General features: G+C 47.1%; 1 protein-coding gene across 9 annotated transcripts in view; it reads left to right on the top strand.

The window, feature by feature from the left end:
• The window catches only part of MTMR3 (myotubularin related protein 3), a 208,135-nt gene that overhangs the window by 127,584 nt on the left and 52,867 nt on the right, over window positions 1-27,684 (top strand). For all 9 annotated transcript variants that reach the window (XM_054006287.1, XM_054006285.1, XM_054006286.1 and 6 more), the window contains 2 exons: window positions 3,479-3,561; window positions 7,056-7,222. In XM_054006287.1, the coding sequence (XP_053862262.1) occupies window positions 3,479-3,561; window positions 7,056-7,222 (250 nt within the window). The remainder of the gene's footprint in view (window positions 1-3,478; window positions 3,562-7,055; window positions 7,223-27,684) is intronic.

The raw sequence follows: 27,684 nt of genomic DNA, 5'->3' as shown, positions 1-27,684 counted from the left end.
GCATAGCAATAGGAACATGGGGTTTTAAGTGGAAAAAGAAAAGGCCCAGCAGACCACACATAACCTGATGAAACTATGACTATCAAAAGTGTTGACTTATATTCATCCAAGGGATCATTAGTAAATTCAACGATGGCATTTTGAGTGCACATCAAAACTTGAATTCCCAGGCTGATATCTCTTGATTTAATTTTTTTAAGGAAAGGCTGAAACTATTACTCCTGAGGGCATTCTGTGCCAAAAAAATTAAAAATCCTGCTACCAAAAAAAAAAAAAAATAAAATAAAAATTCTGCACACAATATTTTAAAATTCTGCAAATTTTATTTGTCAAATAAATGTGGAGGCTCCAGCATGGCACTGAGGTACACAGGCCACTGGCTGCACAGAGGTGGGAGATCACTGTGCAGCTCCCCCCGGGGACCGGGATCTCCTCTCTCCCCCGGGGACCGGGATCAGTGGTGAGGTCCCAACCCAAGGACCACGCCTACCCCAGAAACACCTCAGGGCCCTGCCTCTCCATGCCAGGTGCACCAGGTATGGGCAGGCAGGCTCAGCAAGGCAAGATCCAAGTGTGGAGAGACTTACGTGGGGGATCCACATGTGGGTTGAGAGGGTTCTGTGTGAGGGGATCCACATGTGGGGCAATCTGGGTGTGGAGGGGATCTGGATGCACAGGGGCTTGTTGGGGGATTTTGTGTGCAGTGGTAATGGGATTCTGCAGGGTGGTCTAGATGAATGGTTTGGGGCTCAGTGGTGGGGTGCCCAGATGTTGGGAGAGTGGGACTCAGTGGGGTGGGGATCCAGGTACAACTGGTTGGGGCTCAGTGAGGTGGGGATCCGGGTGTGGGTGGCTCATTGGTGTGGTCCAGGTGCAGAGGGAGTGGGGCTCATCGAGGGGATTCTGAGTATGGGGGGCTGAGGCTCAGTGGGAGGGTCTGGGTATGAGGGGGTCTGGATGCACAGGGGTTGGGAAGATGGGGGAGCAGCTACCTGTTCAGGGATTCCACACCCTGCAGCTGAGGAGCAATGGTTGCAGGAAGCGGGGTGGTGGGAGGGAGGGAGTTTGCAGAGCTTCCTGCAGCTGGGGGAGAAATCTGGGGGTGGGTCTGGCCTGGCCCTAGATGTTGTGCAGGGGAAGAGGAAGTCCCATCCTTCCCAGTCCACACTACCAGCTGAGCCGGGCACAGGATAGGAACCACCACCTGGGTCTTCCCCAGTCCCGCCCCCTGCCCCACAGTGATTTACCTCTCTGATGGTTTCCCTGGGCACCCGAAACATACTGTTGAGGAGAGTCGCATGACCGCTCTTGTGGCTTCCCTTTGTATCCCCATCAGAAAGTAGTAGGACAAGAAGTAATGGGCTTAATCTGCAGCAAGGGAGATTTAGGTTTGATATTAAGAACTTTCTAACTGTAAGGGTAGTTAAACACTGGAATATGCTTCCCAGGGAGGTTGTAGAATCCCCATGCCTGGAGGTTTTTAAGCACAGGTTTGGTGAACTTCTATCAAATTTAGGTTTACTAGGTCCTGCCTTGGCACAGGGGGCTGGACTTAATGACATATCAAGATCCCTTTCAGCCCTACATTTCAGTGATTCTATGAAGTAATACTGGCTGAGTGGGAATTATTTTGTAGTTTTAATTATTACATGAATCTCAGTTGGGTCAGTTTATGTTTTCAGATTTCCCCCATCATATTTATGTATTACTATTCTTTTTCCCCAGACATAATGTTGCCATTAAGCCACAGTCAGCTTCAGGAATTCAGAAATGTGGGAGAAACTTTATTTAATTTTGATAATGTTTTCCAGAGTTCTAAAGTGTTGCTAATGTTTGAAGGGAGATAATGAACTATAGCAGAGACAGTTGAGAAACTAAGATACTGCGAGAGCATGATGCTGCGATACCCTCTATACTGTGACATTGTTGGGCTTTGATAGCAATGCATGGCTGTTTTTTTAAAAAGTTGCTTCTCTGCTGCTATATTTAGATAGACACTATTGTATGTTGTACTGCCTGCAAATATAACTTACGGCTCTTTGAAGAGTAGACTAACTGCACTGAGTGAGTCTGATTTGCAGTGTGCTTCAGCATGAAAAAAGAGAGCTTGATGGAAACGAAAGGTCATCTGTGAGAAAGGATGGGAGAATAAGGAAAGATAATTTGGCAGGGAAGAGTTTTATAGGGCGAGTAATAAAGGATGGAAAGAGGGGCTGAAGAGGAAATGAAGGTGGACAAAGACTAGAGGATGGATTGTACTGAAAGAGAAGGAAATGAAATTGATATGAAGGGTTGCCTGGAAGAAAGGATGACAGATTGCTCAGAAAGAAATGTGGAAGGCTGAGTTACTAAATAAGGCTTGTCAAAAGGGAAGAGACTTGTTGCTGGAGAAAAGGTGGGCTGGAAGGGAGTAGAACTGATGGATGATTTTGAAAGAAAGAGGCAAGAAATAGTGTAGAGTTGGTCTTGGAGACTGAGGAAGGAGGAGTAATAATGAGTGGTCAGGGTCTGGAGGGTAGGAAGAGGAGACATGAAGCAATGTAAGGGGCATAGAGCATTCAGTGAGGAAGGGTTGTCTATGTAAGATTAGGTTTGGAAGGAGAGTGGTGAAGAAAGGGATGAACAGATACAGAGATGGACAGATTGTCTGAAAGGGGAAATCACCTGGATTGTAAACAATCTTTTGGCACCTAGATTGTAATCTCATATTTGTTTGTAAAATGCCATGCAGGTTCATGGTGTTTTACAAATAATTAATTATAAATGAGGCTATCTGGTCAAAAAGGGAGGACTTAGAAAAACTGCTCCAATTTAGAACGAAACAGGGTTTTCCCATCAAATATCCCCATCTCTTCATTTATTATATGTAACCTTCATGAAAATCCTTCTGACTTGCATGCTAAAGTCAATGGGAGAATGATAGGAAGAGATTTATTATTTTAAAAGCAACCATGACAGCAACATAAAACATTTGTCTATCTATGGTACTTTTTTAGTCCCCCTAACTATGTTATCTAAGTGCCTCACAATCTTTTATGTATTTATCCTTACACCATCCATAGGGTAGAGAAATGCTATTCTCTCAATTTTACAGGTGGAGTGCTGAATCACTGAGACTAAGTGACTTTCCCAGGGTTGCACAGGAAGTCTGTGGCAGGGCAGGGAGTCTCCTGAGCCCCAGGCTAGCACCCATGCCTTCACATATACTCCCTATCCTTTAGTCTTCACCATGATATAACCTGTGTGAGACCAGCTGAGACGCTAGTGTCATGTGGTCTTACAGGGTTTCTCAGCTGAGAAACAATGGAGTAAGGAATCGTCTCAAATACAGCAATACACTGCATCAGAACTATTGATTTAATTATATTTATAGCTCTCTTTCTCCACAAAGCCCTCTAATAAGTGTCTATGGGACATGCTGAGAAACTGCAGTGTCAGTGCGTTTTGTAATAAGGTCATTTAATCTTTTTAATTACAGGTTCCATTACAGCTTATAGAAAGTGTTGAATGCCGAGATATATTTCAACTTCATTTGACTTGCAAAGACTGCAAAGTTATCAGGTATGTACAAACTACTTTGCAGGTGGAAGGGTTGCTTCATCCAGGAAAGTATGAAATCTAAGCAAGGTAACCTTGCACTTCTTCAAATTATGGATGGCTGCAGCATTTTAGGGGAAATGGCCCCTCTCTTCCACCCCCCCACCCCCGCTTTTTGTGCACATGCTTTCTCCAAAAGATTCCTTCTGTTCTTGCTGTGTACTGTAGCTGAACATTTTAGGAAGGAGGATAGTGGTTACTGCATCTGCATTCTTGTAGTACAATATATTTTTTAGAAATCTTTACTATGCTGGAAATTGATCAGCCAAATAGCTTTGGTCGTAGAGATGTTCTAGCCCTATGGAGCAATACATTTTTTAAGATTATTTTGAAATTAATTTCAGTTTCATGTGGTTTTCCCCAGTGTAACAATGGTCTCACCAAAATACAAAACTAGACACAAATCAATAAATCATATAGCTTCTTAGACCGACGCCGGGTGAGTAAAAATTGGAAAGGCACCTAAGTTAGGTGCTCTTCTTTAGGGTGCGGGGCCCTCTTAGGCACGGGACCCGATTCAGGGGAATTGGCCTAAAGCCAGCCCTGAGTGGAATAGCACCAGCCCCCACATGTTCAACTCAGAAAATGTAACATGCCAACTGCTTCCTGGGCCATAGCATTGTGTTGAGGACTGGTTTGATTTAGTAGATCATAGTTGGTTGTTCAGCTTGAGTTATATATTTAACTTTCTCTTTAACCTGTAGCTCTTAATGTTTTCAGATTTAGCTTTTCTCTCTAGATCGCATGTATTTGACTTTTCTCTCAGTTGTAGAGTCAATACTAGCTATTTAGCCTGCATTAGGAAAATTGGTTTCACTCTCCCTACAAAATTCCCTTCAGAAACGATAGCTTCAAAAATCTTGCTATATTTTATTTTCTTTCCTTGGACTGTTTTTGGAAAGGCTTCAAAACAAAGTTCTGAAATATGCTTTCATGCACTGAGCCAGTAGAAGGCAGTGTGCTCTAGACCTGATGTACCAAATGCATGCAGGGTTAAAAAAGGGAAAGGTTTAAAACATGCAAACTATATTTTTCATGGGAAAAATACAGTCTTTTCATTTGTAATTATAATGTTGAAATGAAACTAGTGATGGGGTGATTAGTACCAATTTTATATGAATGTTTGTACAGAGTGCAGGATTCAGAATCTGCAAAGTCAAGACCTTAATTAATTTAGGGGACACAACTGCTGTCTTTAACCATCAGTGCAACCGGAGTATTATCTGGATGGCATTCAGATAAAATTGGTACTAATCACACCACCACTAGTTTCATTTAAACATTATAATTACAAATGAAAGGACTATTTTCCCCATGAAAAATATAGTTTGCATGTTTTAATCCTAAGAGTAAATTTTATTTATGTACTCTGGGGCCACCTGTTTATAACTGTAAACTCCTTAATAAATTTGTACAAATTTGGGCAAACCCGTATTTCACCATGCTTGTTCTGAGTCCTATTCCATAATGAACAGGTACCAATTTGGAAATGCTAAGCTACTGTTGTAATTATGGAATATTATTTTGCAGACTAGTGGCTCTTGTGGTCAGGATACTCTAATTAGTCTTCCATTATTGTTTCTTTCCTGCTGTAATGTGAAAACAAAGCTCAAATGAAAGAAGCATTGTTTATACTTGCCCTCTGGTAAAATATTAGTAAGAGAAGAAACAGTTTAGCATTTGAGGGAGATGTAGGACTACAGGCACTGTGACTTGTCCACCTTGGTTTGAAGTAAGTTCATTGTTCAAATGGAATACAGTATTTACTCTGTATCTGATCAGAAGATATGTTTTTGTTTGTAGGGATACACATTAATAGATTGCAATTTATGTTATGTATTTCTGTTTTGACTCCCTTTTGAGGCCCTGATTCAGCAAGATACTTTAAACACATTCCTTACTTTGAGTATGTGAGTAGGCTCATTGAATGGGACTACTCATGAGTTTAGACATGTGCATAAGTACCTTAATGAATCAGGGCCTGAGAAACTAGGACAAGATAATACTGGCTTATTTAATAATTCGAAAATTATGCTCTTTATATACATCGGGCCCTACCAAATTCACAGCCATGAAAAACACGCCACGGACTGTGAAATCTGGTCTTTTGTGTGCTTTTACCCTATACCAGGGGTCTGCAACCTTTTAGAAGTGGTGTGCCGAGTCGTCATTTATTCACTCTAACTTAAGGTTTCGTGTGCCAGTAATACATTTTAATGTTTTTAGAAGGTCTCTTTCTATAAGTCTGCTAATATATAACTAAACTATTGTTGTATGTAAAGTAAACAAGGTTTTTAAAATGTTTAAGAAGCTTCATTTAAAATTAAATTTAAAATGCAGAGCCCCCTGGACCGGTGGCCAGAGCCGGGCAGTGTGAGTGCCACTGCAAATCAGCTCGCACACGTGCCATAGGTTGCCTACCCCTGCCCTATACTATACAGATTTCACGGGGGAGACCAGCATTTCTCAAACTGGGGGTCCTGACCCAAAAGGGAGTTGCAGGGGGTTCGCCAGGTTATTTTAGGGGGGTTGCGGTATTGCCACCCTTCTGCACTGCCTTCTGGGCTGGGAAGCCAGAGAGCAGCGGCTGTTGGCTGGGCACCCAGCTCTGAAGGCAGTGCTCCGCCAGCCACCCTTACTTCTGTGCTGCTGCCTTCAGAGGTGGGCAGCCAGAGAGTGGCAGCTGCTGGCTGAAGGCCCAGCTTTGCAGGCAGCAGTGCAGAAGTAAGGGTGGCAATACCATACCATGCCATGCTTACTTCTGCGCCACTGCTGGCGGCGGTTCTGGCTTCAGAACTTGGCTCCTGGCCAGCAGCCGCTGCTCTTCAACTGCCCAGCTCTGAAGGCAGTGCCACTAGTAACAGCAGCACAGAAGCAAGGGTAGCAGTACCGCAACCCCCTCTACAATAACCTTGAAGCACCCCCCCACACACACACACACCCCTCCTTTTTGGGTCAGGACCCCTACAATTACAACACTGTGAAATTTCAGATTTAAATAGCTGAAATCATGAAATTTGCTATTTTTAAATCCTATGACTATGAAATTGACCAGAATGGACCATGAATTTGGTAGGGCTCTATCTATACATATGGTTTAATTTGACTTCATGTTTGATATATCTTTCAGTATGATGTTAGCAAGAATCACAGACCATTTTCTTTACAATGATGATGAATTTTTCCCCGGTTATTGTCCCTGTGGAAATTCAGAGAGCCAAATCATAGGCAAATACAAAAGATATAAGGTTATGGGGGAAGGACAACTCCCTAGGATAATTACATTACTATCTGAATAATTATTTTTACTATCCATTACAGTTTACACAACAGCATCTGAAATAGAAAGAACAGTTTATTCACATCTCTGGTTTGCACAGAGGTTAATCACTCATCACATTTTATGACCTGATATCTCTGCATGAAAATTAATAAATGTATGTTTGGTTCTGGGACAGGTGTCAGTTCTCTACCTTTGAGCAATGTCAAGAGTGGCTTAAGCGACTGAACAATGCCATTCGCCCTCCTTCGAAGATAGAGGACCTTTTTTCATTTGCATACCATGCTTGGTGTATGGAGGTGTATGCCAGCGAAAAAGAACAGCATGGGGATTTGTGCCGGCCAGGTATGCAGAAATACTTTGGCCTTTAGCTGCCTGTCTGCTGCTCCTTTATCTTGTGATTCCTGGAATGCAGAATTCGTGAGCTTGCAAAAAAGTGTATTGACAAAGTGTGAATTCTGTGCTAATGTTACCCTTTACTTGAATACCCAGTTTTAAACAACTTCACATGAATTGTCTAACTGAAGTACTGTATTAACTTTGTGCTCTTATAAGGTGACCCTTCGCCAGTCCAACATTGGTATTATCATGTCAGAATTCCATGTGTGCAAACTCTTAACATTTGTTTTCACCAAGGCTTTGTATGAGTTAGCCAAGCAGAGCTGGTGTATGGGAGTTGTGAAGGATCCTTTTGCCCCTCGAGATCCAGGTTTGAATCCTCACTCATGTCCCAATTAGAATTGAGTTTAATTTCATTCTGGTTCCCATTTGTACCATTAAAAACTCACAAAATTTAACACAGTTAAATGTAAATGGCAATTTCTGTTCAGTTGGGGTCCAGGATATTACCAATCAAGTTTCATTTAAATTGGCACTGTTATGTGGAGAAAGCCTGCATAACTCTTTCTCCCATTTTCTTTCTTCAGCCAGCACTGTTAGCACTTTATTTTCATGAATGCTGCACTCACCTATAGATTAAAATAGAGAAATAGCTAAATAACAAAAGAAAAATAGAGACCTCTCTTTCTTCAAGCTGAATACAGTGGTTCTTCTTCAAGTAGTGTCCCTATGCGTTCTCCACTGTAGGTGTGCTTGTGTCCCTGCACTGCAGATCAGAGAACTTCCGTAGCAGTGTCCCTTAGGCCCATGCATGCACTGTCTCCCTTCCTGACCCGCCTCGATGCTAGTCAGTGCACTCATCCTCTTCCTCAGAGATCTCCCTATCCATTAACAAGGCCATTCTGGACCCGCCAAGGACTATCAAGCAGACCACAGCGCTCGTGGTACCTATTTGCAAACGGGTGGACAAAAAATATTATGTCCCAGCGTGGGAGACTGAGTTCCTCATCTCCCATTCTCCAACCCACTCCATTGTGGTGGACGCTGTTAATTCCCATGGCTGTCAGTACCCGATGAGGTCCACTCCCTATGATAGAGACTGGAAGTGTTTGGACCTTTTCGGAAAGAAGGTATACTCCTCAGTCATGCTTCAGTTGCGAATCACCAACTACCAAGCCCTGATGGTGAAATATGATTATGTAAATTATTCTAAACTGATTTTACTGAGCTGCTGCCTGAGTCACATCGCAACCAATTTAAGGCCATTATTCAGGAGGGACAATTAATAGCAAAAACAACGTTACAATCTGCCCTCAATGCAACCAACACAAGGGCCACATCCATCTCCATGGCTGTGGTGATGCGACGTGTTTCATGGCTCCATCTCTTGGGCTTCCTGAAGGAGGTACAATCAACCGTCAAAGACCTTCCCTTTGAAGACGCTAAACTCTTTGCAGAAAATATTGGTGCCTTTCTTCACACCCTGAAGGATTCTTGAGCCACTCTTCATTCGCTGGGCATCTATACACTATGACAAAAGAGGAAGTTTAGTCCACAGCCCTAGCACAAACCACACACCTCCCAATATCCATCTCAATGCTAGTACAAGCCGCAGAGGAAGAAAGAATACATTTTCAAGGTGTAAACCATCTGGCCCGCAACGTGTCTTGTCCCAGGTATCTACATCCAATCTCCAATTTTGACATGTTAGGCCTGGTCCCCACTAAGCCCCCACTTCGGACTAAGGTACGCATATTCAGCTACGTTAATAACGTAGCTGAATTCGAAGTACCTTAGTCCGAACTTACCGCGGGTCCAGACATGGCAGGAAGGCTCCCCCGTGGATGCCGCGTACTCCTCTCGGCGAGCTGGAGTACCGGCGTCGACGGTGAGCACTTCCGGGATCGATCCGGGATCGATTTATCGCGTCTTAACCAGACGCGATAAATCGATCCCAGAAAATCGATTGCCTGCCGCCGGACCCTCCGGTAAGTGAAGACGTACCCTTAGTCAAGGCATCGATAGACTCCCCACAACTGCTGCAGCCAGCCACGGCTATCCACTATTTGGCCACCGGTTGGCAGCATTCTGCAGCACCTGGGAATGTGTAACATCGGAACAATGGATCCTAGAGATCATTCACAATGGGTACTCTCTCCATTTTACTTCTTCGAGTGATTGCTCCTGCGTATTCCACAGTAGGTGTGCATGCTCACCACATGCACCGGTGCTGGAAGTTTTTCCCTTAGTAGTACCCGTAGTGGGGGAGCCCCGCTGCGACCCCTGGAGTGGCGCCTCTATATCACGCTATAAGGGGATCTGCGCACTCCCCCCACCCTCAGTTCCTTCTTGCTGACAGTGAAGGTAGTTGGAACTTGGTGCTCCAGCTCTGCTGCAGCACTTCTAGCCTTAGTAGTACAACTCTTCTTAGTAGTCTGATTCTCTAGTTAGTTGCCTGGCTCGGGGCATGCCCCGTGCCCCAGGCTTCAAGTCGTGCGACTCCTGTCACAGTTCTATGCCCAGAAGCGACCCACACTCTCAGTGCCTTCGCTGTCTGGGCGAGACTCACGTAAGTGAGCATTGTAAAATTTGCAGATCATTCAAACCAAGAACAAAACGTGAAAGGGATATTCATTTCCGGGCCCTAGTAATGGAGTCGGCAGTGGCCCCGCACTGGCACGCCAACCCAACTCGGTGCCGGGCATGTCATTGGTGCGGAGCGACGCCCCATCAACCAGTCGGCACCGCTCCCCCACTAAGAAGCAAGGAAAGACTCAGCGGCGCCGAAAGAAGGACAGGGGTGAGGCCACAACCGAGTTGGGCAGCCCATGATCCCCCTCGGGACCCAGACCTCCTACTCGTGCTGAGCGGAGTAGTCTGGTCCTGTCCACGTGTGCCTCTCCTGCGGTGAGAATACCGTCGATGCCGGAGGCAGCACAGGCAGCGCGTGACATCCTTGCCCTTCTGGTGCCAGGCGCGCTGCCCGAGACAGGCCCTCGCTCCCGAGGGAAGCCGCCGCTGGGAGCTCATCAACCCTCCCTGGTCCGGCATAGCCCCCGTTCCGAGAATGAGGTGCCTACCCGTTCTGCGAGGCCATCTCGTAGCCCATGTCAGACTTCCACTCCATTGGCCGATTTGCCTGAGAGGGAGTCTCGAGTGTCCTCCACTACGCAGAGGGGTTGCAGGCACCGAGACAAGAGGTGTAAACGCGCCTCTTCCTACCGGAGTTATAGGAGCAGGTCTCGCCGCCACTCAGATTCGAGTGTTTGCTCCGATAGGCGTAGTTCGCGAAGCACCCCTCGGCCGTCACTGGCACTGAGGTGTCGTAGCATGGTCGCCGGGGGGAATCTGGAAGCGGTACCTCTGACGGGCACAGGTCTTCTTCGTCGAGATCTAAATCTCGAGGCTGGCACCGACACGGCCATGGACGCTCCCGTCACTCTTACAGTACCGTGCACTCTTCAGTGACTTCGGCTTCGGCACCCAGCCGCCCATCCCCAGGCCGCGCCCGTCCCACACGATCAAGCGGTTCTGCTAGGTCCCCGAGTGGGTCATTGGCAAGGGGCACCCTGGCTAGGGCAGTGGTGTCAGTGGGCACCTTGGCCCCAACTACCAGCACCGACAAGACCCCGTTTGGTGGCTGGGGAATCGCAGGTACATTTGACGTCCCCGCCTCGGCACCGGGAAAAATCAATGGGCACCGAGACAGCGGCACTGCACCCGAGCTCGGACTTGGGGGTTGAACCGCCGGTACCGCCCGATGCCCTGGGGGCAGATCCGGTCCCGTCACTGACACTGGAGGAATCCATTGCGGTGCCACCACCCGCCTTGCAGAAAGATTTTAAGGCTCACGAGGAGCTCCTTAGGCGGGTCGCCTCGAATCTCCAGCTCCAGGCTGAGGAAATGGAGGAGCCGTCGGACACCTTGTTCAACGTCTTGTCCTCCTCGGCACCGGACCATGTGACCCTAGCTCTCCACCAGGGGGTGACCAATATCTCGACTTCGCTTTGGCAAACTCCGGCGTCCTTGGCACCTATTTCTAAAAAGGCGGAGAGAAAGTACTTTGTGCCAGCAAAGGGGCATGAATATTTGTACTCTCAACTGGCACCCAACTCTCTGGTGGTGGAGTCTGTAAACCACCAAGAGAGGCATGGCCAACCCACCCCCACCCCCAAGGATAAAGACGCCAGGAGATTGGATACCTTCGGCAGGAAGGTTTATTCATCGGCAAGCTTCCAGCTCAGGGTGGCAAATCACCACGCCCTCCTGAGCCGGTATGATTTTAACTTGTGGGGGTCTCTGCCAAAATTCAAACCTCTTCTTCAGGAAAAGGATAAGAAGGAGTTCAGAGCTTTGGTCGATGAAGGCGCTGCGGCGGCGAAAGTGGCCCTCCAAGCGGCTTTGGACACGGCAGATCCAGCAGTGTGTTCGATGGCCTTGGCTGTTGCCATGCGCAGGGCGTTGTGGCTCTCGCTGTCAGGACTGTCCGCGGAGTCCCAGTCCCTCATGCAGTACTTGCCTTTTGACGGGAAAGCCCTGTTTGCGGATCAGACCGAGACCCATGTGTATGGGATGAAGGACTCCCACACCACCCTGCAAACTCTGGGCCTATTTGTCGCACCAGCTAAGGACAAACCCAGGCCACAGACCTCGGTTCCTCCGGCTAGAGGCAGATATGAGCCCCAGCCTAAGAGGCCGAGGGAGCAGAGACGCAGGTCCTAGCGTCAGTCCTGCCCGGCCCAGCGACCTGGGCCCGCCAAGGGCAAGAGGCAGGGGAAGAGGCGCTTTTGACACTTTGAGGGGGGCCACCAGGCCTGTTGTCAGGGAAGCCCCCAGTTAATAAAGTTTGTGTTCTGCAACCGTTTATCTGCCTTCCGAGTGCAATGGTCCCGTATAACGTCGGATCAGTGGGTCCTCAGTTCCATTTCCAAGGGCTACATGTTGCAGTTCACTTCGTCCCCCCTCCCCAACGCCCACCCCCGGGGACCCGGAGCACGTCCTCCTCCTAGACCAGGAAGTGACATGCCTCCTCATCCTAGGTGCGGTGGAGAAGGTACCTCGGGAATTTGGTTTTTACTCCCGGTATTTCCTGATCCCGAAGGCAAAAGGTGGGCTCAGGCCTATCCTCGACCTGCAGAACCTCAACCAGTTTATGGTCCATTACAAGTTCCGTATGCTTTCCCTGGTCACTATTATTCCATCCCTAGACCGGGGGATTGGTTCGCAGCCCTGGACCTCCAGGTTGCGTATTTCCACATACATATTTTCGAGGGTCACGGGCGCTTCCTCCACTTCCCGGTGGGGTGGGACCACTACCAGTTTACGGTCCTTTCTTTTGGCCTCTCCATGGCTCCCAGGGTTTTTACCAACTGCATGGCGGTAGTGGCAGCCCACCTCAGGAGTAACGGGCTGCAAATTTTCCCCTACCTGGACGACTGGCTGCTCAAGGGCAAGTCTCGGTCCCAGGTGCAGGCCCAGCTGAAATTCTTACTGGCTACATGCGAGAGTCTAGGCCTAGTGGTAAATGAGGACAAGTCCACGCTAGTTCTGGTTCAGCGCATACACTTCATAGGAGCGCTGTTAGACTTGGTGGTGGCCACGGCCTCTCTCCCCCGGGACAGGTTCGAGACGCTCAAAAGTCTCATAGCCTCAGTCACGGCCTTCCCCGTGACGACGGCAAGGGGGTGCCTTCAAATCTTAGTCCACATGGCAGCATGCACCTACGTGGTGTGACATGCCAGGCTCAGAATGAGGCCACTCCAACTCTGGCTGGCCTCCCAATATTCCCAGGCCAGGGACGGCCTGGACAAGGTTGTCACGTTACCTCCCAATGTAGTGGCCCACCTGCAATGGTGGTCCCTCCCGACCAACATGTTACAAAGGATTCCCTTCCGAGAGACCCCTCCCTCACTAGATCTGGTGTCGGATGCCTCGGACCTGGGGTGGGGAGCCCATGCGGGGAGCTTCCAAACCCAGGGCAGATGGTTGACCTCGGAATTGTCCCTGCACATAAACGTCAGGGAGCTCAGGGCGGTGCGCCTGGCGTGCTTAGCCTTCAGCCTACACCTGCGGGGGAAGATGGTCAGAGTTCTCACAGACAATATGGCCGCGATGTATTACATCAACAGGCAAGGGGGCACGCGCTCCTCAGCCTTGTGCCAGAAAGCCTTGGACCTATGGGAATTCTGCATAGCCCATGATCTCTCTCTCAGAGCTTTTCACCTACCCGGCACATGCAATACGTGAGCTGATCGCCTCAGCAGGGTTTTCTCCCACCGGTACGAGTGGTCACTCCACTGGGAGGTCGCCCGGCAACTCTTCTGAGAGTGGGGAGCTCCCCAGGTAGAGTTCTTTGCTACCGCCCAGAATCGTCTCTGCCCTCAGTTTTGCTCCAGGCCAGGGGCAGAAAGGGGGGCGATCTCGGACGCATTCCTCCTCCGGTGATTAGGCCAACTGTTCTGTGCCTTTCCACTGTTTCCACTGATAGGCAAGGTCCTGCAGAAAGTAAAGGCAGACAGGTCGAGGGTTATCCTCATAGCCCCGGATTAGGCCCGCCAGCATTGGTATGGGACCCTTCTGCAACTGTTAGTGGCCCACCCGCGGAGGCTGCAGCTCCGCCTGGATCTCCTCTCCCAGGAGAGGGGATGCCTTCTCCATCCCAACCTGGCCCCGCTTCACCTGACTGCGTGGTTGCTCCATGGTTGAACGAGGAGGAGGGAAGGTGTTCGGAAGATGTCAGAAGAATTCTGCTGGAGAGCAGAAAGCCGTCTACATGATGGACCTACTTAACCAAATGGTTTAGGTTTTCTAGGTGGGCGGGAGAGCGGGGCGCCTCCCCGTCTTACGCACCCCTCCAGCTTATTCTAGATTACCTCCTGTCCCTTAGGACCCAGGGTCTAGCTCCGGCCTCCGTCAGTGTACATTTAGTGGCCATTTCAGCCTTTCACCCTCTGGTGCAGGGTCACTCGATTTTTTTCCCCATGAGATGACTTCCCGCTTTTTAAGGGGACTAGACCGTACGTTTCCGTATGCCAGGGCCCCGGTACCGCAATGGAATCTGAATCTAGTGCTATCCCTTCTCACAGGCCCTCCCTTTGAGCCCTTGACCACGTGTTCCTGGTCCCATCTGTCCTAGAAAGTAGCATTCTTGGTGGCTATCACCTCAGCCCGTCGGGTCTCGGAGCTTAGAGCCTTGACCTCGGAACCCCCGTATACGGTCTTCCATAGGGATAAGGTCCAGCTTCGCCCACACCCTGCGTTTCTCCCCAAGGTTGTCTCCGCCTTCCATATGGATCAGGACATTTTCCTGCCAGTACTCTGTCCTAAGCCCCATTCCTCCAACGAGGAACGTCGCCTACACACGCTAGACATACGTAGGGCACTGGCCTTTTACCTGGACCAGACCAAGCCGTTCAGGAAATCCTTGCAGTAGTGGCCCCTGCCTTGGCCCTTTTACCCCGTCCACCCCTCTGCCCCAGCCCAGCTCGGGGGGGAGGGAGGGTGCAGACAGGAGTAAGGGGAGGGCTTGACCCTGAAAAGTTTGTGGGCCACTGGACTAGACAAACCCCAGTAACTACCCACCAGGGTCAAAAACTATTTGGGCTGGTGGAAAGACCCAGCAAAGGGATTCCCTTCTCGCAAAACCCTGCATTGTTGCTTTCCACCCCCAATGCATTGCTCAGAGGGTGAGTGCACATCTAAACGACCTCATGACACAAGGCAAGTGGTCACCCACAGAGATGTCTCTTTACATCAACCTCCTCGAGCTAAGAGGAGGGTCAGGAATGTCTGTGCCCACTTCCTCCTGCTGATCAAAGGATTGCACACGAGTCCTAACAGACAATGTAGCCTGTATATACGACATAAATTGACACAGAGGAGCCAGGTTGCCCTCCCTCTGCACGGAGGCAGTGAGACTATGGAACTGGTGTATTGTCCACGACCTTACCTCCCAGGCACACAAAACTCGATAGCAGACAGTCTCAGTTGCAGTTTCCCACACAACCACAAGTGGGAGCTAGACCCAGTAACACTTCACCATCTATTCAGGCGATGGGGGATGCCAACCACAGATCTGTTTGCCACTTACCTGAGCAAGAAATGTCCACACTACAACTCCACAGCAGGGATAGGACAACACTCCCTGGGCGATACTCTCCTCCTGCCCTGGGATGGGGATCTTCTCTATGACTTTCCTCTCTTTACCCTACTGTTGAAAGTCCTGCTGAAAATAAACAGAGACGGAGAACACGTCATATTGATTGCTCCCACTTGGCGGAGACAGACCTGGTACTCTTACCTGTCACAGCTCGCTACGTGCCCGCCAGTCCCTCTCCCAGTCACTCCATACCTCCTCTCGCAGAACAACGGACATACCCTACATTCCAACCTGGGTATTCTTATCCTCAAGGCATGGCTGCTTCTTGGTTCCAACCGAAAAAGCTCCTGTTTGAAGGAGGTACAAGAGATATTATTACACACTAGAAAGTTCTTGATACAACGTACTTACCTGCAAAAATGGTCCAGGTTTTGGATTTGGTATACTTCCCACAAATCTCTGTGACATCTGTGACTCTTTCACATATGCACTGACCCTAAAGAATCATAGAATATTAGGTTGGAAGAGATCTCAAGAGGTCGTCTACTCCAATTACCTGCTCAAAGCAGGACCAACACCAACTAAATCATCCCAGCTAGGGCTTTGTCAATCCTGACATTAAAAACCTCTAAGGAAGGGGATTCTGCCACCTCCCTAGGTAACCCATTCCAGTGCTTCACCACCCTCCTAGTGAAATAGTGTTTCCTAATATCCAACCTAGACCTCCCTCACTGCAACTAGAGACCATTGCTGCTGCTTCTATCATTTACCAGCACTGAGAACAGCCGAGCTCCATCCTCTTTGGAACCCCCCTTCAGGTAGTTGAAGGCTGCTATCAAATCCACCCTCACTCTTCTCTTCTGCAGACTAAATAAGCCCAGTTCCCTCAGCCTCTCCTCGTAAATCATGTGTCCCAGCCCCCTAATCATTCTCGTTGCCCTCCGCTGGCCTCTCCAATTTGTCCACATCCCTTCTGTAGTGGGGGGACCAAAACTGGATGCAGTACTCCAGGTGAGGCCTCACCAGTGCCGAAGGGTATGTCTACACTCCGGGATTAATCCGAATTTATATAATTCGAATTTTGGAAACAGATTGTATAAAGTCGAATGTATGCGGCCACACTAAGCACATTAATTCAGCGGTGTGCGTCCATGTACTGGGGCTAGCATTGATTTCCGGAGCGTTGCACTGTGGGTAGCTATCCCATAGCTATCCCATACTTCCCGCAGTCTCCTCCACCCATTGAAATTCTGGGTTGAGATCCCAATGCCTAATGGGGCCAAAAACATTGTCGCGGGTGGTTCTGGCTACATCCTCCCCCCTCTCCAGGGAAGCAATGGCAGACAACCGTTTCGCGCCTTTTTCCTGGGTGAACAGTGCAGACGCCATACCACGGCAAGCATGGAGCCCGCTCAGCTCAAGACAGCAGTCATGAACGTTGTAAATACCTTGCATGTTATCGTGCAGTTTATGCTGAACCGGAACCTGGAAAACCAGGCGGCGAGGAGTAGGCTACAGCAGCGCGGCAGCGACAGTGATGAGGACATAGAATTCCATGTCCATCAAACCGCGGGCCCCGGTGCTTTGGAGATCATGCTGTTAATGGGGCAGGTTATAGCCGTGGAACACCGATTCTGGGCCCGGGAAACAAGCACAGACTGGTGGGACCGCATAGTGTTGCAGGTGTGGGACGATTACCAGTGGCTGCGAAACTTTCGCATGCGTAAGGGCACTTTCATGGAACTTTGTGACTTGCTTTCCCCTGCCCTGAAGCGCCAGAATACCAAGATGAGAGCAGCCCTTACAGTTGAGAAGCGAGTGGCGATAGCCCTGTGGAAGCTTGCAACGCCAGACAGCTACCAGTCAGTCGGGAATCAATTTGGAGTGGGCAAATCTACTGTGGAGGCTGCTGTGATGCAAGTATCTAAAGCAATCACTGAGCTGCTGTTACAAAAGGTAGTGACTCTGGGAAATGTGCAGTTCATAGTGGATGGCTTTGCTGCAATGGGATTCCCTAACTGTGGTGGGGCAATAGATGGAACCCATATCCCTGTCTTCGCACCGGAGCACCAGGGTACCCATTACATAAACCGCAAGGGGTATTTTTCAATGGTGCTGCAAGCACTTGTGAATCACAAGGGACGTTTCACCAACATCAACGTGGGCTGGCCGGGAAGGGTTCATGACGCTCGCATCTTCAGGAACACTAATCTGTTTAAACGGCTGCAGCAAGGGACTTACTTCCCGGACCAGAACATAACCATTGGGGATGTTGAAATGCCTATAGTTATCCTTGGGGACCCATCCTCCCCCTTAATGCCATGGCTCATGAAGCCATACACAGGCAGCCTGGACAGGAGTCAGGAGCTGTTCAACTACAGGCTGAGCAAGTGCAGAATGGTGGTAGAATGTGCATTTGGCTGTTTAAAAGGTTGCTGGCGCTCGTTACTGACTTGGTCAGACCTCAGCCAAACCAATATCCCCATTGTTATTGCTGCTTGCTGTGTGTTCCACAATCTCTGTGAGAGTAAGGGGGAGACCTTTATGGCAGGGTGGGAGGCTGAGGCAAATCGCCTGGTTGCTGATTATGCGCAGCCAGACACCAGGCCGATTAGAAGATCACACCAGGAAGCGTTGCACATCAGTAAAGCTTTGAAAACCAGTTTCATGACTGGCCAGGCTATGGTGTGAAAGCTCTGTTTGTTGAAAACCTGCCCCCTTGATTGACTCATTCCCTATAAGCAAACCACCCTCCCCCCTTAAATCACAGCTTGCTTTTAAAGGAAATAAAGTCACTATAGTGTAAAAATCATGTATTCTTTATTAATTGATTATAAACATAGGGAGAGAACCGCCAAGGTAACCTGGGTGAGGTTTGGGAGGAGGATAGGAGGGAAGTAAAAGGCCACTGAAAAAATTCAATATAATGACAGCCTTTTGGTTGGGCTGTCCACTGGGGTGGAGTGGGAGGGTGCACGGAGCCTCTTCCCCCCCCCCCCCTTACACGTCTGGGTGAGGAGGCTATGGAACATGGTGAGGGGGGAGGGAGGTTATACAGGGGCTGCAGCGGCATCTGTTATCCTGCTGCCGTTCCTGAAGCTCCACCAGACGCCGGAGCATGTCCGTTTGATCACGCAGCAGCCCCAGCATTGCAGCCTGCCACCTCTCATCTCGAGCGTCTCTCATGACCTCACGTTCACTGGCATCTTTCCTGTATTTAGATACCGTGTCCTTCCACTCATTCAAATGAGCTCTTTCATTGCGGATGCATTCCATTATTTCCGAGAACATCTAGTCTCATGTCCTCTTTCTCCGCCGCCTTATCTGAGATAGCCTTCGGGACGGAGGAGGGAGGCTTGAAAAATTTGCAGCTGCTGGAGGGATGAAAAAAAGGAGAGAAGTTTTTAAAATGATACATTTTACAGAACAATGCTTATACTCTTTCATGGTGAACAACACTATTCACATTACATAGCACATGTGATTTCAGTACAAGGTCGCATTTTCCATCTTAATATTGAGTGCCTGTGGCTTTGGCATTAGAGATCACAGACGCAGGTCCGGGCAACAGAATTCAGCTTGCATGCGGCCATGGTAAGCCATTGTCTTTCGGCTTCTGCGCCCTCCTTTCCCACATACCAAGCAAAGCCCGTTGACTGCTGCGGTTTTCCTATTAACCTTCAGCAGCAGAAAACAAACTAACCCCCCCACCCCCCAATCCAATTCTCTGGGATGATTGCTTTATCCCTCCCCCCACTGCGTGGCTGGTATCAGGGAAGATCCCTGCAGAAACCAAACTAACCCCCCACCCTCCCCTCCCGCCATGAATTATCTGGGATGATCGCTGTACCCCTCCCCCCACCACATGGCTGGTATCAGGGAAGATCCCTGCTAGCCAAAGGTGAAAAGCTCAGCGCCAATTCTCTCTTCCCACCCCCACCCCCACCCCGGCGCTTGGCTAACTGCAGGGAAGGATTTCTTTTCAGCCACAGGCAAACAGCCCAGTAGGAACGGCCACCTCTGTCCCCTTAATTAAATGCCCATATTTCAACCAGATTACCATGAGCGATATCACTCTCCTGAGGATTACACAGCGAGATAAAGAATGGATGTTGCTTGAATGCCAGCAAACCCCAGAACCATACGCTGACAGGCTTTGCCATGCAATGATACCAGATTACTTGGTACTAGCATGGCGTGGTCAAGTGTCCTACCACGGAGGACGGAATAAGGCTGCACTGCCCAGAAACCTTCTGCAAAGGCTTTTGGAGTACCTCCAGGAGAGCTTCATGGAGATGTCCCTGGAGGATTTCCGCTCCATCCCCAGACACGTTAACAGACTTTTCCAGTAGCTGTACTGGCCGCAAATGCATCCCAAGTCCTCAGGGCAAATTAATCATTAAAAAACGCTTGCTTTTAAACCATGTTTTATACTTTAAAAGGTAAACTCGGCTGAGGTCCCTTCCATGGGGTCATGGTCTTGGGTACTGGCTTGGGAGGGTACTTCAGTCAGGCTGAGAAAAAGATCCTGGCTGTTGGGGAGAACGGAGTGTTGTGTGCTCTCCGCAAGCTCGTCCTCCTCCTACTCCTCTTCCTCCTCTTTCCCGTCCGCAGAATCCTGAGGTGTGGCTGAGATTACCCCCGCCTCGGAATCCACGGTCAGAGTTGGGGTAGTGGTGGCGGCCCCCCCTAGAATTGCATGCAGCTCAGCGTAGAAGCGGCTCTGACCTAGAGCAACCATTTGCCTCCTTTGTTTTCTGATAGGCTTGTCTGAGCTCCTTGATTTTCACGCGGCACTACTCTGAGTCCATCATGCCCTTGGAGATTTTTTCAAAAGCTTTGGCATTTCGTCTTTTCGAACGAAGTTCTGCTAGCACTGAATCCTCTCCCCATATAGCGATCAAATCCAGTACCTCCCGTACGGTCCATGCTGGTGCTCTTTTTTGATTATCGGCCTGCATGGTTATCTGTGCTGATGAGCTCTCTGTGGTCACCTATGCTCTCCTGTGCTGGACAAACAGGAAATGAAATTTAAATGTTCGCGGGGCTTTTCTTGTCTACCTGGCCAGTGCATCCGAGTTCAAATTGCTGTCCAGAGTGGTCACAATGTTGCACTGTGGGATAGCTCCCAGAGGCCAATACCATCGAATTGCGGCCACACTAACCCTAATTCGAAATGACAATATCGATTTTGGCGCTACTCCGCTCGTCGGGGAGGAGTACAGAAATCAATTTTAAGAGCCCTTTATTTCGAAATAAATGGCTTAGTTGTGTGGACGGGTGCAGGGTTAATTCGATTTAACGCCGCTAAATTCAAATTAAACTCATAGTGTAGACCAGGCCGAATAGAGGGGAATAATCACTTCCCTCGATCTGCTGGCAATGCTGTTAGCCTTCTTGGCAACAAGGGCACATTGCTGACTCATATCCAGCTTCTCAACCACTGTAATCCCTAGGTCCTTTTCTGCAGAACTGCCTCTTAGCCAGTCGGTCCCCAGACTGTAGCAGTGCATAGGATTTGTCCTTCCTAAGTGCAGGATTCTGCACTTGTCCTTGTTGAACCTTATCAGATTTCTTTTGGTCCAATCCTCCAATTTGTCTAGGTCACTCTGGACCTTATCCCTACCCTCCAGCGTAGCTACCTCTCCCTCCAGCTTAGCGTCATCTGCGAACTTGCTGAGGGTGCAATTAATCCCATCATCCAGATCATTAATAAAGATGTTGAACAAAACCAGCCCCAGGACTGACCCCTGGGACACTCTACTTGATACCGGCTGCCAACTAGACATCAAGCCGTTGATCACTATCCATTGAGCCCAACAATCTAGCCAGCTTTCTATCCACCTTATAGCCCATTTATCCAATCCATACTTTTTTAGCTTGCTGGCAAGAACACTGTGGGAGATCGTATCAAAAGCTTTGCTAAAGTCAAGATATATCACATCCACCACTTTCCCCATATCCACAGAGCTAGTTGTCTCATCATAGAAGGCAATCAGATTGGTCAGGCATGACTTGCCCTTGGTGAATCCATGTTGACTGTTCCTGATCACCTTCCTCTCCTCCAAGTGCTTCAAAATGGATTCCTTGAGGACCTGCGCCATGATTTTGCCGGGGACTGAAGTGAGGCTGACCGGTCTGTAGTTCCCCGGGTTCTCCTTCTTCCCTTTTTTAAATATGGGCACTATATTTGCCTTTTTCAAATCGTCCGGGACTGTCAGAGTCCACCTGACAGCTATAACTGTCCAGGTGTCTCGAACTGCATCAGATAATGTTATCAAGTTGACAGTATAATCCCTCGAGATACTCTTTGTACACACTCCACAAGGTCGATGTCCTCATCCGTTGCTTTGTTCAAAAATGTCCCTATCCGAGAGATCGGTAGAGTGGTGACATGGTCATCAGTCCACACCTTCGGAGAACAGTGTATGATCACTGCAGACTTCGCCTCTGATACCATCTTCAGCTCCACAGTGTTGTCATCTGTAACTGACCCAAATCCAAAGTCCTAGCCCTCCAGTGGGGTTACAGCTCAGGAGTCACCTACAGTGGAGCATCCATAGGGACACTACTCAAAGAAAAAGTTACTCAGCTTGTGTAGTTATGATTGTCCTTCGAGATGTGTGTCCCTATGGGTGCTCCATAACCTCCCCTCATCTTCAGAGTTTTTGTGTATTACCCCGCAGTAGAGAAGGAACTGAGGGGGTTAGCATGCATGTCCTGACTAGCCTCATGGTGGGGCATGAGAGGAGGCTGTGCATGTGGAGGCCTAACAGACACTGCTACCGAAGTTCTCTGATCAGCAGCATAGGGATGCAAGCACACCTACAGTGTAGCACCCATAGGGGGACACATCTCGAAGAACCATCGTTACTGCACAAGGTAACTTCTTATTCTGCTAAATATTCTTTATCCAGGGTCGTGATCTTTTCTGACCAATACTTGGAAACTGAAAATAATAGAAAGTAATAGAAATGAAGACACAAAAGTGGTAGTATTTATAGAATTATAAAATCATAGGACTGGAAGGGACTTGGAGAGGTCTTCTAGTCCAGACCCCTACACTCAAGGCAGGACTAAATATTATCTAGACCATCCCTGACAGGTGTTAGTCTATCCTGCTTTTAAAAATTTCAAATGATGGAGATTCTACAACCTCCTTAGGCTATTTATTCCAGTGCGCTAAAGTCCAACATAAACCACCCTTGCTGCAATTTAAGGCTACTGCTTCTTGTCCTAGCTGCAGAGGTTAAGAAGAACAATTTTTCTCCCTCCTCCTTGTAACAACCTTTTATGTACTTGAAAACTGTTATCATGTCCTCTCTCAGTCTTCTCTTCTCCAGACTAAACAAACCCATTTTTTTCTATCTTCCTTCATAGATCATGTTTTCTAGATCTTTAATCATTTTTGTTGCTCTTTTGTGGACTTTCTCCAATTTGTCCACATCTTTTCTGAAATGTGGCATCCAGAACTGGACACGGTATTTCAGTTGAGGTCTAATTAGTGTGGAGTAGAGCAGAATTATTACTTCTTGTGTCTTGCTTATATCACTCCTGCTAATACATCCCAGAATGATAAGAACATAAGAACGGCCATACTGGGTCAGAGCAAAGGTCCATCCAGTCCAGTATCCTGTCTACTGACAGTGGCCAATGCCAGGTGCCCCAGAGGGAGTGAACCTAACAGGTAATGATGTTTGCTTTTTTTACAACGGTGTTACACTGTTAACTCATATTTATCTTGTGATCCACTATGACCCCCAGATCCCTTTTCACAATGCTCCTTCCTAGGCAGTCATTTCTCATTTTATATATGTGCAACTGATTGTTCCTTCTTAACTGGAGTACTTTGCATTTGTCCTTATTGAATTTTATCCTATTTACTTCAGACCATTTCACCAGTTTGTCCATATCATTTCAAATTTTAATCCTATCCTCCAAAGCACTTGCAACCCTCCCAGCTTGGTATTATCTGCAGACTTTATAAGTGTATTCCCTATTCTCTATGCCATTATCTAAATCATGGATGAAGATATTAACCAGAACTGGACCCAGAACTGATCCCTGTTGGATCCCATTTGATATGCCCTTCCAGCTTGACTATGAATCACTGATGATTTCTATCTGGGAATGGTTTTCCAACCAGTTATGCACCCACCGTATAGTAGCTTCATCTAGGTTGCATTTCTCTAGTTTGTTTATGAGAAGGTCATGTGAGACAGTATCACAAGGCTTACTGAAGCCAAGATATACCACATCTACCGCTTCCCCCCTATCCACAAGGCTTGTTACCCTGTCAAAAAAAGCTATTACCTATCACCTTATTATCTTCGAGGGAATTTGATTGCTTAATTAATCAAATTGATTGCTTAATTATTTGCTCCATGATCTTTCTGGGTATTGAAGTTCCCTAGTAGTTCTGTTCCCCGAGCAAGCCTGGGTGCAGTCTACCATTAATTTAGAGAATACCACAGCATTTACTCCTTGATTAACTTTTACTGGTCAAAACTACTTCTCCGAAAGTGTAACCTATCCATTGGAAATCACTGGATCCTATTAATTTTCTCATTTTATCCTTTGTGACAATTTTCCCTTCCCCTGGGTTTCACTTATTACTGGTGATGGTTGTTTTTGTACTTTAAGAGTTGAATTATAGCTAGAGTAGATTAGTGGTAGAGACACACTAAGTTGAGGGTATAATGAAGGAAATTGCTTCACTACTTTATATTTTATTTCTTTTTATGGAGGTGCCCCAAGATTTGGCATAATTGGTGTAAGAATGCTAAATTGCACTGAAATGTATCTGAATATCAGAAAACCGAAATAAAAGAAATAATAGAAAGTAGAATTCTGAAACCTATGTAATGCATGGAGTATTAGAATAGATTATGGCTCAAGATAAACTATAAAAATCTGGTGTGCCCTTGTTGCCAAGAAGGCTAACGGCATTTTGGGTTGTATAAGTAGGGGCATTGCCAGCAAATCGAGGGACGTGATCATTCCCCTCTATTCAACATTGGTGAAGCCTCACCTGGAGTACTGTTTCCAGTTTTGGGCCCCACACTACAAGAAGGATGTGGAAAAATTGGAAAGAGTCCAGCGGAGAGCAACAAAAATGATTAGGGGGCTGAAGCACAAGAGTTATGAGGAGAGGCTGAGGGAACTGGGATTGTTTAGTCTGCAGAAGAGAAGAATGAGGGGGGATTTGATAGCTGCTTTCAACTACCTGAAAGGGGGTTCCAAAGAGGATGGATCTAGACTGTTCTCAGTGGTACCAGATGACAGAACAAGGAGTAATGGTCCCAAGTTGCAGTGGTGGAGGTTTAGGTTGGATATTAGGAAAAACTTTTTCACTAGGAGGGTGGTGAAGCACTGGAATGGGTTACCTAGGGAGGTGTTGGAATTTCCTTCCTTAGAGGTTTTTAAGGTCAGGCTTGACAAAGCCCTGGCTGGGATAATTTAGTTGGGATTAGGTCCTGCTTTGAGCAGGGGGTTGGACTAGATGACCTCCTGAGGTCCCTTCCAACCCTGATATTCTATGATTCTATGAAGGGTGTAGACCCATGAAATACTTGTCTTAATTTTCCCAGTCACAGGAAATATAGTCTCAGTTGAGAGCTAGGCATCTCAGAAAGAGTATCCTCCCATTCAGAATAGAGGGAGTCCCCTGGCTTGGAGCTGCATCTGTGCAGAGGAAATCACTGGATACCGTCTGACTAAAAACTAATTCTATTGCATTATAAGGAAAAATTAGTGACTCCATGTATAGTAGTAGATACATTTGCACTTCTCCACTGTCTGGGATGCTCCATTAGTTACTAAGAGGTTGTCTTCTTCTCACTTCATATCTCACACAGGTAGGAAAACAATTGTAGTCTCACTAAGAAAAGTATCCACGCTAGCAGGAAAGGTTTTGACACTGTACAAACTGATGCAATAGAAGAAAGTTGTTCTTTCCCACAAGGATCTTAAGTTTTTAAGCTAGATGGCTTCAGTCATATTTTCTATTGGCAACAGCTTGGCTATATATTCTCCACAGGTAATAATGTTTTATTTAAGTGGTGACTGAAATATTGTTCACTATGTGAAGCGTCACCAGATCTTCCTTAACTGATGAAGTCTGTGGTTATGATGAGTAGCTTATATGAAACATAAAAGCATATTGCAACCAGGAAACAATTATATGGAAATGTTTGGATTTGAAAGCTGTCAGGCTGGCAATACATAAGAACATAAAAATGGCCATACTAGTTCAGATCAATGGTCCATCTAGCCCAGTATCCTGTCTTCCAACAGTGGCCAATGCCAAGTGCTTCAGAAGGAGTGAACAGAACAGGTAATCATCAAGTGATCCATCCCCTGTCACCCATTCCCAGCTTCTGGCAAACCGAGGCTAAGGACAATTCAGAGCATGGCTTTACATCCCTGCCTATCCTGGCTAATTGCCATTGATGGACCTATCCTCCATGAACTTACCTAGTTCTTTTTTGAACCCTGTTATAGTCTTGGCCTTCACAACATCCTCTGGCAAAGAGTTCCAGAAGTTGACTGTGCGTTGTGTGAAGAAATACTTCCTTTTGTTCGTTTTAACCTCTGCTTATTAATTTCATTTGGTGACCCCCCTAGTTCTTGTGTTATGAGAGAGAGTAAATAACACTTCCTTATTTACTTTCTCCGCACCAGTCACCATTTTCAAGACCTCTATCATATCCTCCCTTAGTCGTCTCTTTTCCAAACTGAAAAGTTCCAGTCTTATTAATCTCACATCATATGGTAGCCATTCCATACCCCTAATCATTTTTGTTGGCCTTTTCTGTACCTTTTCTAATTCAAATATATCTTTTTTGAGATGGGGCGTGCAGTATTCAAGATGTGGACGTAACATGGGTTTATATAGAGGCAATATGATATTTTCTGTCTTCATTATCTATACTTTTCTTAATGATTCCCAACACTCTGTTAGCTTTTTTGACTGCCTGTGAGTGGATGTTTTCAGAGAACTATCCACAGTGACTCCCAAGATCTCTTTCTTGAATGGTAACAGCTAATTTAGATCCCATCATTTTATATGTATCGTTGGGATTATGTTTTCCTATGTGCATTACTTTGCATTTATCAACATTGAATGTCAATTGCCATTTTGTTGCCCAGTCACCCAGTTTAGTGAGATCCTTTTGTAGCTCTTCGCAGTCTGCTTGGGACTTAACTATCTTGTGTAGTTTTATATCATCTGCACATTTTGCCACCTCACTGTTTATTCCTTTTTCCAGATCATTTATGAATATGTTGAACAGTACTGGTCCCAGTATAGACCCCTGGGGGACACCACTATTTACCTCTCTCCATTCTGAAAATGGTCTATTTATTCCTACCCTTTGTTTCCTATCATTTAACCAGTTACTGATCCATCAGAGGACCTTCCCTCTTATCCCCAGGACAGCTTATTTTGCTTACGAGCGTTTGGTGTGGGACCTTGTTAAAGACTTTCTGAAAATCTAAGTACACTATATCCACTGGATCCCCCTAGTCCACATTCATGTTGACCCCCTCAAAGAATTCTAGTACATTGGTGAGGCATGATTTCCCTTTACAAAAAACATGTTGATTCTTCCCCAACAAATCATGTTCATCTATATGCATATATGCTATATGCATCCGAAGAAGTGGGCTGTAGTCCACGAAAGCTTATGCTCTAATAAATTTGTTAGTCTCTAAGGTGCCACAAGTACTCCTGTTCTTCTTTTTATGTTCATCTATGTGTCTGATAATTCTTTTTTTTTATTCACCAGGAGTTGGTGGAAGGAAGGAGGGGGGATGGTTAATTTCTCCTTGTTTTAAGATCCAAGGGGTTTGGATCTGTATTCACCAGGGAATTGGTGAAGGTTTTTCAAGGCTTCCCAGGAATGGAATCCATTGAAATGGTGGCAGCGGAACCAGAGCTAAGCTGGTAGTTAAGCTTAGAAGTTTTCATGCAGGCCCCTACATTTGTACCCTAAAGTTCAAAGTGGGGATCCAGCCTTTTTTTTTTAACCAGTTTGAAGTCAGGCTTACCAGCCTGTAATTGCCGGGATCACCTCAGGAGCCCTTTTTAAAAATTGGCGTCACATTAGCTATCCTCCAGTCATCTGGTACAAAAGCTGATTTAAATGATAGGTTACAAACTACAGTTAGTAGTTCTGCAATTTCACATTTGAGTTCCTTCCGAACTCTTGGGTGAATACCGTCTGGTCCTAGTGACTTATTACTGTTTAGTTTATCAATTTGTTCCAAAAGCTCCTTTAATGACATCTCATTAATTTGGGACAGTTCCTGAGATTTGTCACCTAAAAAGAATGGCTCAGGTTTGGGAATCTCCCTCACATACTCAGTC

Source organism: Malaclemys terrapin, chromosome 16 (assembly GCF_027887155.1).
Source record: "Malaclemys terrapin pileata isolate rMalTer1 chromosome 16, rMalTer1.hap1, whole genome shotgun sequence".
Taxonomy (NCBI): Eukaryota; Metazoa; Chordata; order Testudines; family Emydidae; genus Malaclemys; species Malaclemys terrapin.
The sequence above is the reverse complement of the archived record's forward strand: the minus strand, read 5'-3'. Positions and strand labels throughout refer to the sequence as shown.